The sequence below is a fragment of the Gymnoscopelus braueri genome (genome assembly GCF_963280865.1).
Source record: "Gymnoscopelus braueri genome assembly, chromosome: 7".
In the NCBI taxonomy this organism is placed as follows: Eukaryota; Metazoa; Chordata; class Actinopteri; order Myctophiformes; family Myctophidae; genus Gymnoscopelus; species Gymnoscopelus braueri.
This window is the reverse complement of record NC_137608.1, coordinates 53,727,561-53,742,560: the sequence shown is the minus strand read 5'-3', so window position 1 is coordinate 53,742,560 and position 15,000 is coordinate 53,727,561. Positions and strand designations below refer to the sequence as shown.

General features: G+C 41.6%; 1 protein-coding gene across 2 annotated transcripts in view; it reads left to right on the top strand.

Moving 5' to 3' along the window:
* qsox2 (quiescin Q6 sulfhydryl oxidase 2) overlaps positions 1-12,790 on the top strand; it is a 13,729-nt gene extending 939 nt beyond the window's left edge. Inside the window, exons 2-14 of one of the 2 annotated variants that reach the window (XR_013933409.1) lie at positions 743-843; positions 1,771-1,819; positions 2,054-2,159; positions 2,397-2,487; positions 2,676-2,821; positions 4,035-4,178; positions 4,594-4,723; positions 5,025-5,147; positions 6,233-6,383; positions 9,076-9,264; positions 9,909-11,388; positions 12,116-12,182; positions 12,498-12,790. Coding sequence is in view for 1 of the 2 variants with exons in the window: in XM_080432486.1 (XP_080288612.1) it covers positions 743-843; positions 1,771-1,819; positions 2,054-2,159; positions 2,397-2,487; positions 2,676-2,821; positions 4,035-4,178; positions 4,594-4,723; positions 5,025-5,147; positions 6,233-6,383; positions 9,076-9,264; positions 9,909-10,459 (1,781 nt within the window). In the remaining variant the exon portion in view is untranslated. The other variant, XM_080432486.1, reaches the window with a different exon arrangement.
* Positions 12,791-15,000: the final 2,210 nt, after the last annotated feature.

Below are 15,000 nucleotides of genomic sequence, written 5' to 3'. Positions count from 1 at the left end.
GTGTGTGTGTGTGTGTGTGTGTGAGTGAGAGACCATCTGCTCAGTTGAATGTGTAATGAGTCTTTTGTCAGAAATCCTCAACAGCTGTTTGGGAACAATAAACTCTAAACAGCATAAAGATACTTTTTACAAGCATTTCAAAGAGTCCTGTTGAATGAATGATTATGATGAGAGAAATGGGAGAATATCCTGTAAATCAGTGGTTGGTTCGTAAACTTTCTCATGTGAAGGACCCCCACATTAATATGTATTTGGCCATGGACCCCCATCTGAAAATATGTTGTCACAGCCTAGGGTCCCCCGTACAAGAGCTGTGTGTCAAATGGTTTCAGAACAATCCAAATAAAATAATTGTAAATAGTAAATGTATGTAGGGTTAAAGACAAGTGGTAACAACAGACATAGCTGAGTGGTTAGTGAGCAGGGACGTGCTGGGCCCCTAATTCAGCCTGGGAATCTCAGATAGAGAGGCCCGTAAGGATTTACGGATTGTTTTTAAACGGTCGGCCTTTCTGGAATTGTCCCAAACTTCCCAGTGGCAGCACGTCCCTGTTAGTGAGCCAGAGGCCCTAGTTGTCCTACGTACCATTCTAGGCCAGGCCAGCAATGTGTCGTTTGCTCCATAGAATGTAGCTCACTGCTCCTAGTTGTTATAGGATGGGTAAATGACATCACTGCCTCTAGTTATTATGCTATTTAGCTTTAAACCGTCTGTCTGTCTGTCTGTCTGTCTGTCTTCCAGACTGGCAGCAGGTGATAGGTGTGGCTGTGTTGGACTGCGCACAGGAAGAAAACTTTGAAGTTTGCAAGGAATACGGCGTTCACTTCTACCCTACCTTCAGAGTACGTACTATCAGAGATGCTTTGTTGTTGTACTTTTTAAAAAATATTTTTATTATTTCATTTTATTGTGATTTATGCATTTTAAGACTTATCTAATTTTACTTTCACATACCTGTATTTATTTTGATAGTGTTTTGGTTTAAGAGGAAAAAGGTTAAATCTCTATATTGTGATAGTAATCATTACTATAGAGTGTTTATTATAACAGAGGTCTCCCCGTCTCTCTGGCTCTTGAGTAAACAGAAAATATATTTTCGGGTGGGTCGCCAATTCCATCCAATCAGGATAGAGAACACATTTATGATCTGATTCTGACTTAAATATTAACAGTGTTTCAGTTCCAAATGTTTGATTCATCATTCCAATTTCACTTTATCCTTTATCCTGTATGAGTTCCTGATTGGATTAGATTGGTATCTTGACCTGAAAATAATATTTTCTGTTTACTAAATAGTATCTTTAATTACTTTTTTCATTTATTTTATTTTAATTTATTATTTTATTTAACTTAATTTATTTAATACACCCTCCTTTATTCACTTAATTCACACGTTATTTATGTGAATCAGGCCCCTTGTTATCTCCAAATTTCAGCACCAAAAGTTATGACCCAATGTGAGCTTGTAGATCTGCTATTTTCGCTATTTCTGAAACATTTCGTTGTTCAAAAATATTCACGATTTTGCAAAAATAGCAGATGTACAAGCTCACAGCATGGCACAAAATGACGCGCTTTGAGCTTGTGCATCTGATATTTTTGAGAATCACTGTTTTAAATCCTAAGAGTTTTCTGAAAAACTTATGTGATACGTATGTTATATATATATATATATATATATATATATATATATATATATATATATATATATATATATGCATGCAGCTAAAATCTAAAATAAGGTGTCTGTCTGTCTGTCTGTATTGCAGTATTTCAGAGCCCACAGTCCTCTGTCTGAGCTGGGGACGAATTACAGAGGTAGAAATACTGCACAGTACCACAAGAATACAAATACTCATATTCTACTGCACAGTACCACAAGAATACAAATACTCATATTCTACTGCACAGTACCACAAGAATACAAATACTCATATTCTACTGCACAGTACCACAAGAATACAAATACTCATATTCTACTGCACAATACCACAATAATACAAATACTCAATTACTCCTACTCTGTGTGTGTGCGTGTGTGTGTGTGTTTAGGTGCAGACAGACAGGTCCAGACAGTGAGACAGTTGATGGTGAACTTCCTCCAGAACCACACACAGTCAGAACGACCCGACCACTGTCCACCCCTGGAAGCATACAGGTAACACACACACACACACACACACACACACACACACACACACACACACACATAAGAGAAGATTTGTGTTAAAAAAAGAATTCATAATTTTCCCACATTTTCCCCAAAATGTTTGAGATTTTTCAATATCGAGACATTCTAGCTGGAAATACCGCCGGACACTTTTGTTTATAAACATTCTGACGTGACACATTTATAACTGTCTGTCTGTCTGTCTGTCTGTCTGTCTGTCTGTAGTTCTGTGGAGCTCCTCCCACTGTTAGGTCAGAGGTCAGATGTGTACACAGCTGTCATCATTGAAGAACCAGAGTCATATATAGGAAGAGAAGTAAGAAAAAACTAAACTCTCCTTTAATTACTGCTGCTAGACTAGTGAGTTAATTTGACTACATTTATTCCCTAAAATTATCGTGCATGTGTGTGTGTGTGTGTGTGTGTGTGTGTGTGTGTGTGTGTGTGTGTGTGTGTGTGTGTGTGTGTGTGTGTGTGTGTGTGTGCGTGTGCGCGTGTGTGCAGGTCATATTAGACTTGTTACCTTACGTAGGAGTCGTGGTGAGGAGGGCTCTGTCTACAGATCGCCCCCTGGTGGAGAAACTGAAGATTACAACATTTCCCTCTCTGCACCTGTTGTACCCCAATGGTACACACACACATGTGGCTGTGTGAGTACACACACACACACACACACACACACACACACACACACACACACACACACACAATTTAATGAATCCACATTGTTTAAAATATTTTAGCGTTAGACACATTGTGAGCTTATAGATCTGTTATGATGTGTGTGATACCGAGCCACAACTAAGTATAAATCAGGCATAACTCTAAACTTAAGCTGGACTCACACTGCAAGATACGACACGTTATGAGCTTGTAGATTGGCTATTTTCACTCGTTTTTAAACTTATCCTACCATAATTCAGCAAACCTCTGTCATCAAAGGGAACCTCTGTCATCAAAACCTGTTCAGCAGGATTCTCTCCTCAGTGTCTTGACCAATTGATCTGAACTCACACACAGGCATTGACCATTAGCATACGCACAGAACTGCGACGCCTGTTTTTCACTTTCCCCAAAATGTAAGCTGTTTATTAGCGTTTTTGTGTAAACACCTACAGTCTATGGTAAACGGCACAGATTGCGTTCGGCCTATGAGATGCTGTCGTCGCCATGGTTACAGCGCCGCAAGCTAACTGTGATCAAACTGTGCATATGCCACACGCTGGAAACAACAGCCCAACTTAACTAACCCTTTTTCCTTCCCCGGCACACATGTAGCCAATACCCAAATCAGTGACACCTCCCTCAATCAACGTAACAGGACACACATGGGTAATAGTACCCCAGCGTTACAGTATAAAGGACTTTCAATTATGTATGTCATACACAGTGTTTTATGAGCAGGAGGACGCTTTAGATATCATCTCCATACCATTAGCATGCACATTCACACATGTTGGAATCCAGGTTGTTATTAGCACACATAGCTTAGCTCAAACAGCTTAAACATCAACTTCAACCGCCGTGTGGTTCCACTCAGACAGTAGCCATCCAGATAAATATCAAACATGTTTGAACATTCTCGGGACGGCCCAGACCGTCCTGTGAGCAACTCAGGAGGCTTAAGAATGAATCTTTTTCCTAATGCTAAATCTAACACATTTTTAATCATAAAACAACAATATACATATCTTGTGAGGACCAAGGAAAATGGTCCACACCATGTTCATCACACACACACACACACACACACACACACACACACACACACACACACACACACACACACACACACACACACACACACACAGATGTTGGTATTGCTCCCACTGTGGTACATCCTCCTCTGGGTTCTTCCTCCAGGGAGAAGAGGTTGCGTTTCTTCTACTCGTCTGCACTGAGGTCTCTGCCAGGGGTTCATCGCAGCAGTACCAACCCTGACCACGTGGGGGCAGCGCTGCTCCAGGACACACAGCTGTCCTCAGCAGACTGGAGAGTGTTTGACAGGTCAGCACAGGTCAACACCAGCTGTGTATGTGTTCATGAGGGTTTATGTCTATGGAGACACTTCTTCTGACAGTTTGACAGGCTTTTTATATCATTTTCTTTTGAAAAAAAAATATATAGCCTAAATATAATAAATCAAATATCTAAATATTGAATCAGGCAACTTAAAAAGTGTCTGGGGGTGAAAAAACACAAGGTGTTTTGTAGTTCTCTAATGTGTTTTGTGGGTTTTGTAGTTCTCTAATGTGTTTTGTAGTTTTCTAAGGTGTTTTGTGGGTCTTGTAGTTCTTAGGTGTTTTGTGGGTCTTGTAGTTCTAAGGTGTTTTGTGGGTCTTGTAGTTCTAATGTGTTTTGTGGGTTTTGTAGTTTTCTAAGGTGTTTTGTAGTTTTCTAAGGTGTTTTGTGGGTCTTGTAGTTCTAAGGTGTACTTGGCTGATCTGGAGTCAGCGCTGCATTACCTGCTGAGGGTGGAGGTGGCCACGCACACTACGCTGCAGGGGGAGGAGCTTAAGACCTTCAAAGACTTTGTCACCGTGGTTGCCAAGGTAACGATACATTTTATAAAACTACTTCTGAAGTCATTGTCGACTAATTTATGTCTATTAATAAATAGGCCTTTCACCAGTATACATTTTGACTTGGCTATTAACTGTCAAACAAATAATTGCGATTAAAGATTTAATTGTGTTTTATATATTGAACATATGAATAATTACTACATTTCTCTTGACAGATAAGTAAAATATACAAAGAAATGACTGACATTTAATAATGTTATTCTTGTGTGTGTGTGTGTGTGTGTGTGTGTGTGTGTGTGTGTGTGTGTGTGTGTGTGTGTGTGTGTAGTTGTATCCAGTAGGTGGCTCTGTCGTCATGGTGATGGAGACGGTGTTGGACTGGCTGGTCAGTCTCCCGCTGGACTCCGTCCCATACCAGGGAGTTCTGGACCTGGTCAACAACAAGCTGAGAGTAGGAGGACACACACACACTCACTTTGTTTTATTGTTGCTATGTTGTATTGTTTTAGTGGGCAAGTGTGTTTGCTTTATTTGCACTGTCTACAGGTATTAGAGGGTTTTTTACGTAGTGTACAGTATAGGTATAATTTTAGTTTATTCTGCCATGACCAGGACCTGGCTAACACATTTAGTTCTGTACTTCTGTACTTGGTCGGACCGGGTCTAATACATTTGAATCATCCCCGTTTTGGACCGGGTCCAGTTTGCTTCGGTCCCATTTCAGGCCGCGTCCACTTATCCACAGGTCCGTTTCTCCACTTATCCACAGGTCCGTTTCTCCACTTATCCACAGGTCCGTTTCTCCACTTATCCACAGGTCCGTTTCTCCACTTATCCACAGGTCCGTTTCTCCACTTATCCACAGGTCCGTTTCTCCACTTATCCACAGGTCCGTTTCGGACCGGGTCCAGTAATTTAGATTTTTTTCTCGGGTCCGTTCGGACCGGTCCAATTATCCACAGGATCCAATTTTTTTTTACCCGTGCTACCCTCTAACACACACACGTCCAGACACTCACACACACATAAATATCTGAATAATTTGTATTCACGTTTTACAGTAGGTGGCCAGTGACTTTAACCAGTTTCACTTTCAAAACCTTTGCATCATGCCTGTCACAAACAGAATGCGATGTGTTTTGTTGATATAACAATAATACGTTTGTTCATATAGAGTCCTATCCACAAATCCACCATTCAACTTCCACAATCCACTTTATCAAAACCATTGGTGTTGTGTGCTGGATTCGAACCAACATCACCTCGGGTCACACACTCCATGCAGGAGGTGTGGAAGGAAAATGGCCAAAGTCACTGGCCACCTACTGTATGGGTGCTCGGGTACTGCAGGGGTAAAGTAGCACACGTTCGCGAGATTTGCTGTCAGACGCGGCCGCACACTTAGGAGACGAGACCATTTGTATGCAATTTGTGCACCATTTCGCCTCTAGTGGCTCAAACTGGGATGGCGTGTCTTTGTAAATAATGTAATATCTTTGGTAGAACTCAGTTGATGCCATTATTATTTCTGCTCAGATTTCAGGTGTGTTCCTGGGGGCGGAGCTTCGCTGGGTTGGTTGCCAGGGCAGCAGGGCGGGGCTTAGAGGCTATCCCTGTTCTCTATGGACACTGTTCCACGTTCTGACTGTCAATCACCTGAACAGACCCGACGCACTGGACAACACTGGTTAGTAACAACACACACACACGCACGCACGCACACACACACACACACACACACACACACACACACACTGTAGTATATCGTTGCTGTCGGACACTTTTGCTATTTTTTAATCCTGAAAAGTACAGTTTTGGACATAATGGTTTCCACCCGACAGACGATATCGGGACCACCTTGTTCTTGTTGATACAATACTTCTTTATATATTATATAAATCTTTTTTTTTTTAAGCAATTATTTTTAACTCAAACCTTTGCTTCTGGGGGGTCCCTGGATCAACATATTTTGAGATGGGGGTCCGCGGCCAAATTCATATCATTTTGGGTGGTCTTTGACATGAAACAGTTTGAGCACCACTGATATTATAGCAACATAGCAAGTTTTTTCAGAAAGTTGTTAGGATTTAGAAGACATTTGTAGAATCCCCAGAAGAAAAGATTTGAGGTACAAATGTTCGCTTTAAAAAACATATTTAGGGTCACTCACTTTCAGGACCCTCCCCTTAGCCCCGCACCGCCTTCTGCCTTGAGCACCATGTTGCTTCCTGAATCTTGGGACGGTCTGCCTTCCACTCACCCAATTGGACAGAGGGGGAAAATCAGCTCCTGCCTCCAGCAGTTTTCTGCTTCAAATGGACAAGTCGCGTAGAGCAGATAAACGCAAGGTCTGCGCGACAGGCGGAAAGATCCGCTCTTGCGTGAATCCACGCATTTACATTGACAAAGCATTGGCAGATTCTGCCCCAGAGGTAAAATAAAAGTGCGGTGGGAGCGTGCCCTTAGTCAAAGATTTGAACACATTTTCCACGTTTTTTCAAAACATAGCAGATCTACAAGCTCATTGCACGGCATAGAGGCATCTATGAGCTTGTAGATCTGCAATTCTTTTGAAAAAGCTTGTATATCGTGTATGTCTCTCTTGCATATCTGCTATCGTTGAATATCCAAATAAATCTCTTAAAGGACACAGATGGGTTCCCAGTCTTTATTTTGAGAGGATCATTTCTGTGCCAGACCTGTATAGTGCACAGGCTTTGATTTTTGAATTAGAGAAAATAAGAAGACTGTATGCATTTCAATGTGTTCTGTGTACGGAAGTGTCTTAGTGAGAAGAGTAGTGGGGGGGGGGGGGGGCAGGCTGACATGGTTTCTGTGTTTGTATGAATGAAGGGTTTTAGTTTTGTGTTTATATTTTACCTGGCTGAAAGGGGCACAGGCTCTTATGATGTGTTTCATGACCATTAGTTGGGAATTAGTGCATCATGACATTGAGTGTTTGGGTGAAACACATGACATCACAAACTAATGGATGAGATGGAGAATGTTTTATACGGTGTGTGATGGTCCACATCCACTCAAAACTACACAGAGAGAGATGGCGTGTAATGGATGAACTGCATTCAGAACTCATGTTGTGCTCTTTATGTTGATGTGTCACTGAAAAGGTAACTTGAAAAAAGTAGCTGAACTTCTAGAAAGCTATTCTGAAAGTAGTGAATCTATAGCCACAAGCTATTTGGAACTGTAAGCTCATACAGTACAGTAACAACACTGACATATATGAGAGATCATTCACCTGTAACAATGGTACTGGGACAAATTATCCAGTGTTTTAATTGCTTTATTTAACATTTTCAAAAAGTTTAAAATCAGTTAGTTATAAAGTGAGCTGAGAAGCCATTCTGACTGTTTTGTTTCTTTGCACTATATGAAAAGCTTTTACTTTAGATTCTTGTAGTACATTTAATGTGAGCTAATTTAACAATTTGACCCAAGTGATTTCATGGGTAATTTTAACTTTTACTGGAGTAAAAATATTTTCAAAGCAAAGACATATGTTCTTTTACTCAAGTGTGGCTCTTAAGTACAAGTCACGCATCCAACCAGCTTTAAACTGAGCAGATTGTACCTTCTGTTCCAGAGATAATGGCCAAAACATCTTGAAAACGACCACTTTTGCCAAAATCGCTTTTTTTTTCTTTTTCTGCCATTTTCTCCAGTTTTTAATAACACGGGCTTGGAAGGTCGGACGGCGACAAACTAGATACCCGAGTAAAGTTCACTTTGAGCTGCATCCAACGCATCCACCGCCATTTCCGTCGGCCTTACCGTTCAGCCACTAGGGACAGTTGAAGTAATTATTTTCACAGAACCCTAGGCTCGCCTCGGCCCGACTAATTGGCATACATTTTCGTCCCGGCTCGTCCCGAAAACGTTGGGTCGGGTTCATCAGTATTTGAGAACACTAGTACCACTTCAACCCTCTACTGTTTCACTCTACACACATTTGTGTTTGATTGACGCGACAATATCGTTGATCGCAATCATTTTTGACGCAATAACTTTGTGACGTGTTGTAAGCTTGTAGATCAACTATTTCCACAATTTTTTTTATGTTTTGAAAGTATAAAATTGTTACATCTGTCAGTAATTTCTTTGTATATTTAAGTTATTTGTCATATCTACCCTGTGCAATTTGTGATTATGAAGCCTGAAAGGCAAACAGAAATGTTAATTATATTCATATGTTTCGATGTTCAGTGCCAAAAAACACAATTAAATCGTTAATCGCAATTATTTGTGTGACAATTAATGGTCAATTTAAATGTGTAATGGTGACAGCCCTAATCCCTACTCTGGATGAAGAGTGCCTGATAAACGCCTACGTTGTTGTTGTTGTTATTGTATCCATTCAGGTGTAGGGGCGGGGCCAGGGGCGGTGCTACAGGTGATGCGTCGCTACATCAACACGTTCTTCGGCTGTCAGGAGTGCGGCAGACATTTTGAAAACATGGCTCAATCCCTGGGGTCGGAGGTCACCACGCCTCAGCAGGAAGTCCTCTGGCTCTGGAGGAAACACAACCTGGTCAACAACAGACTGGCTGGTATGTACGCACACACACGCACACATGCACACACGCACGCACGCACGCACACACACAATTGGCCTGTGTTCGGGGGGGGGGGGAGCCGGACGGGGAGCTAGATTTTCGTCACTGCACGTGCTCCTACGGGCTGGGGGGGGCGGAGCTTGTCAGCAGGGAGTGTTGGGTGAGAGGAACAGGACGAAGGCTCTGCGTCCTCCCGGTGAACTCAACACATTATGTGTAAAACTGAACTTTGAACATTTTGTGTGTTTTCTGTGGTCTGGGGGTTTTTCTGAACAATTAGGCTCAGAAAAATTGAAAGAGGCGATGATTGACAGGCATAATCCCTCAACAGCGACACCCGCAGGCAAATAGCAGCTGAAAAGGCCTCAGAACACAGAGAGAAAAGAACATGCCATGACTCACTGGAGTGGATCTTTCAGTTAAAACCTTTTAACACACGTTTGAAGGACCATGATAATGACTTTAAACCAGCATGTCATGAAACCTTTAATATATTTAGTCATAGTTTGAAGTCATCATAGCTTAGTTTTTATTTAGTCAGTGAATAAGGTTATTAGTCATCAGACATTTGTTCTCATAGCTTTATAGTCGAGGAAATGAACACAAAACGTCTATATTTGTGCATATTGTGTCGTCAGGCTCTCTGAGCGAGGACCCGCTGTTCCCCAAAGCAACGTGGCCCAGCGCCTCCCTGTGCGCCTCCTGCCACGAGGAGAGGGAAGGAGTTCACGTCTGGAACGAGGACAACGTCCTGTCCTTCCTCCAGCAGCACTACGGACCTCCCAACCTCTCTCCTCTCTACTCCCTCTCCTCCTCCTCCTCCTCCTCCTCCTCTACCTCCGCTCCTCCTCCTCCTCCCCTGCAGGAGCACCGGGACACAGCCTCCAAGAAGGAGGAGCAGGAGGAGAAGAAGAAAGCAGAGGAGGAGGAGGAGAAGAAGAAAGCAGAGGAGGAGGAGCAGAAGAAGAAAGCTGAGTTGAAGGAGGGGGAGGAGTCGGCCGGGCAGAAGGAGGAGTTGGAGGAGAAGCGTCAGAGAGGAGGCGCAGGCTTCACCAGCGTGGACATGAGCCTGTGTCTCCTCCTCTACCTGGCCTCCTGCCTCTTCATCATGCTCCTCTTCTTCTTCTTCAGGTTTAGATCCAGACGGAGGAAAACGCGGTACCGCCGTCTGCTCTGGGACCAGATCTAAAGACTGAGACACCATGTGTCTGAAATATAAACCCTGGACTGGAGTCTGGACTGGAGTCTGGACTGGAGTCTGGACTGGAGTCTGGACTGGAGTCTGGACTGGACTGGACTGGACTGGGGACCAGATGTAAATAAAGACTGTCTTATAAAATCCTGGACTCTGGTCTGGGACTGGATTTAACTTAAAAACAAACTGCGTCGAAACCCTGGAATGTAGTGTGGATCCGTGTGTGTGTGTGTGTGTGTGCGTGTGCGTGTGCGTGTGCGTGTGTGTGCGTGTGCGTGTGCGCGTGCGTGTGTGCTTGTGCGCACACGCGTGCGTTACCTCATTTTTATTTGTATTTTATTCTGATATAATTACTGTGAACTCCCAAACCTCTTGAGTTCAGGCAGACAGGACGGCATAGACTATTCATTCTATGACTATTCAGTGAGACATTCACATGTCTCACCAGACAGGGTGATTAGACTTCATCACGCTGAAGGGCTTTATTTCTGCATAATGACCCGCTCCCCATTGATTATCCCGCTTATTACGCGGCTACGTGATAAAGAAATTAATATTGATCCAAAAATAACAACACAATAATTGTATTGATTTTAAACGGATTTTATTGCTTACTGTAATATTAATGTATGTCAGGCGCGTCTGTTACACAATACACACCCGTAAGGGTCCATTTGAAACCCCCTCAAGGAACCATGGGGGTCCCTGGACCACACTTTGAGACCCTCTGGTGTAGCAGAGTGTTTCCAGTGAGTCTACACCCTGACTCTGTTTGAGCAGAATGGAACAGAGCCTTCATTAGTATCATTGGTAACACCTAAGGAAGTAAGAAAGAGGCCCAATTTCGTTCCAATATGGCTGCTGTGCACAGAGCCTATTGCTGAGGGTAAAGCGCTTAGCCTTAGTCCATTAGATTGTGCCGGGTGAGTCCAGCCCAACAGGTCAGCTCGTCAATATATTCTGTCTGTCTCTGCTTTGCCTATTTTTCCTTCTCAAATGCTTTCAAAAACATGTAATAGTGTTTAACCGTTTAACTGCTGCCATGTTGAACACAGCAAAAAACAAGCACCACGGATTGATTGATTGATTGATTGATTGATTGATTGATTGATTGAGGTGCGTTGTCTCCGTCCATAGCAACAGTGTTACTCATAGCAACGGTCTGCAATCCAGAATTAACATACCCGATGCATGCAGTGATTGACCAATCAGAATCGAGCATTCAACCAAGCCGTGTAATAAGGATTACTAGTTAACATGGAGAACTAGTTAAAGGCGTAGTATGTAACTTTATCCTGTGTTGTTTACATAACAAAACAATAAATACATTGTTTTAGCAATACTTTCCCTCTACATCAGCAGTCAGCAGCCACTGGAGTAGTGTGGTGTGTTTACCTGCAGAAACATAGTCATTGTCCTCTCGCTGTATGTTGGTGTTTTCACTGTTTGTTTTGGTAAACGGGACGTTTTGGGGGAAATCAAAACAAACAGTGAAAACAGCAAAATACAGCGATGTGTTCCTGCAGGTAAACACCACCACGCTACTGCAGTGGATGATAACTGCTGGTATAGAGGTACATGATGGGTAAAAGAAATGCATTTATTATGTAAAGGGAAAAGTCACATACTGTACTATGCCTTTAAAGCCAGTCCACAGCAATGCAACTCCTTGCAACCATGATCCCCAATGGAAGTTGCAAGGAGTTGCATTGGTGCGGTCTAGCCTTAACTCATTCACTGCCTCTGACGTAATTGACGTAATTATTACCGTTTACCAATACTGCCACTTGACGTAAAAAACGTAATTTATTTTTTTTCAAAAAAATAAATAATATATATATATATATATATATTATTTTTTTTCAAATTTGACCCAAAGACCAAGGAGATATAATTTTTCGAAGATCTAGACTCCCATCCATTTCCTTGTTAACTTAAAACTCAAAAATTCTGTATCTAGTACTAGTACTTTTTTTTTTTCAATGAAAAATCTCTGGCAGTGGGCAAACGCGGCCAGCAATAATTGTGGCAGTGAATGAGTTAACATGGACATCTACTTAACATGGGCATTTTTTGTTAACCCTTTTCTTGACTTCTAACCTTTAAAACACACAGGAAGTTCTTGATATTGGACGTTGAAGCTGTCACCTGTTTGTCATTTCAGTTCACTAAGATATATGTTAAAATATCGTTACATTTTATTTTTGAATTTCCATTTCTAACAAGCAGCAATCCCCCCCATTTTTTATTTATTTATATTAGGACAATTTTGCACGACTGTAAAGCCGAAACGGAAGCGGGAAGGAGGCGTCAAATCCTCTTTATCCCCCCATTTTCAGAGCTTCCGTTGCTCCAGACTCACTGTATGACGGAGGCTTTTTAACATTGTGGGAGGAAACAGTCTGGCTGGTGAGATCATAGATATAGAAACCTAGATGCAGTTCATTGGAGCGACCTGTATCCACGGCCGCCATATTCGGGAAGGCACGTTGCCACTCAAAGTGACTACTGGCCAATCACAGCGCGTCTTTTCCGGGACTTGTCAGAATGTAGTTGTATAAAATTAATTTTTATACAACTACATTCTGCCAAGTCCTGGAAAAGACGCGCTGTGATTGGCCAGTAGTCACTGTGATAAGGCAGTTTGTCTTCCCAAAAATGGCGCCCGCAGATACAGACGCCACAGAGTCGGAGGAGGCGTCTACCTTTATATGTCTATGCGTGAGACTACATTTAGAGTTTAGACATCTCATTAAACTTCCTGTTAGACCAGGGGTCTTCAACAGGGGGTCTGGGACCCCTAGAGGGTCCTCCGAGTTACTACAGGGGGGGCCCCCAAATCTGTGTGTGATAGCATTCCTATTCTGAGAGGAACATTAGCCGAAAATAGCAGATCTACAAGCTTATGTCGCCTTGTGAGCTTGTAGATCGGATATTTTAGAGGTTTGGCGTAGAAGTAAAAAAGAAAAGAGCAGGCCAAGTACAGAGGCAAAGGTCAAGTTTACTAAGTGTTGAGGGTTTAAGTGGTTGAATGTCTGAAGACACACATTAACATGAATCCAACATATTATTAGAAAACAATGTGTAAAATAAACAAGCTTTTATAGTTTGTTTTCTTTTCTTTCTTATTTTTGTTTTTTTAGGTATTAAAATGGTATTTAAAGTCCTTAAATTGTCACTTCACTGTCATCTGGGGACCCCTCCTCAAAACATCATCCTACATTACTTTAGGAATGATTTATTAAAGGACTAGCAGTATGTCTCCGTCCATGCAGACTAAAGTATGGTTGCTGTGGGCCAGAAACCTCTCATATCCATACTTTAACTTTATATGTTTTTTGGTAAATTAATTTGGTGCCGTACTTAAAATAGTACACAAAATTAGCATAAATAGCCGAAGCTCATAGCGCGGCACTCAGTGCCACGCTATGAGCTTGTATATCTGCTATTTTTGAATAGCCAAAGAAATCAAAAAATGACACACAGATGTGTTCCTGGTCTTAATGGGTTAAAACGCCAATTTATATTGTGTAAAGTAACAGTTTAGGACGTATGAGGTTTCCACCGACAGCAACGATATATCATGTTATTAATAATAGTCATATTTTCTTTGCATAATTTACATTGAAATGAATTCTAAATGGTCATTACCTTTGGTTAGACACGCCTACTTCCCTGTCATCCAATCACAGCAGAAAACCATTTTGATTGATGACTCGTGTCAAACTCTGAATGTAATGAAAACAGTGTTTTTGTGTTTTAATGGAGGAATGTCTTTTAATTAGATTGTTTTAATTCATTTCATGTTTGTTTGTTTTTATTCAAGTGTTGTGTGTCTAAATAAACGGCTCATGTCTCTCACGCAGTGGTGGAAGAAGTACTCACTTGTGTTACTTAAGTAAAAGTATCAATAACTGCAATCTAGAAATACTCTGTTACAAGTAAAAGTCCGGTATTCAAAATGTATTTGAGTAAAAGTATAAAAGTATTGGCATCAAAATATACTTAAAGTACCAAAAGTAAAAGTACTCATTATGCAGAATGACCCATTTGGCAAGTTTTAAAATGTATCCACCTGTTTCCGCGGGAATTTACTGGAGCAAAAATGGGATGTTGCCCCGGCTAAACAAAGTGACAGTGAAACAGCTAAGTGTACATGATGCAGAAAAATTGGCAAGCTTTTGTCTTGATGACTGAATTTTTGACTGAAGAGTTTGAAATCTGCCATTATAAGCAACATAATAAAGACATTAATTTTAATATCAACAATCCCTCAGAACTCTGCTCAGTTGTTTCTTTCTCTCAAGTTCAGTCTGTTATGTTTCTATATGGCTTATTGTGCATATTACCTTTTACGTATAGCATTTTGCATTGCTTGGTCCCTGCATTTTTGCTTGCAGCTATATTGTTTCTTCATTTTTGCCTCTGGGTGCGCCACCTCCTTTTTTGTGTAGACACGGGAACTTGGTTTGGCTCCTCCCCTTTCTTAGTTCACTTCCTCCCGGGTGCTTCTGTGTTTATTCCTTCCAACAACA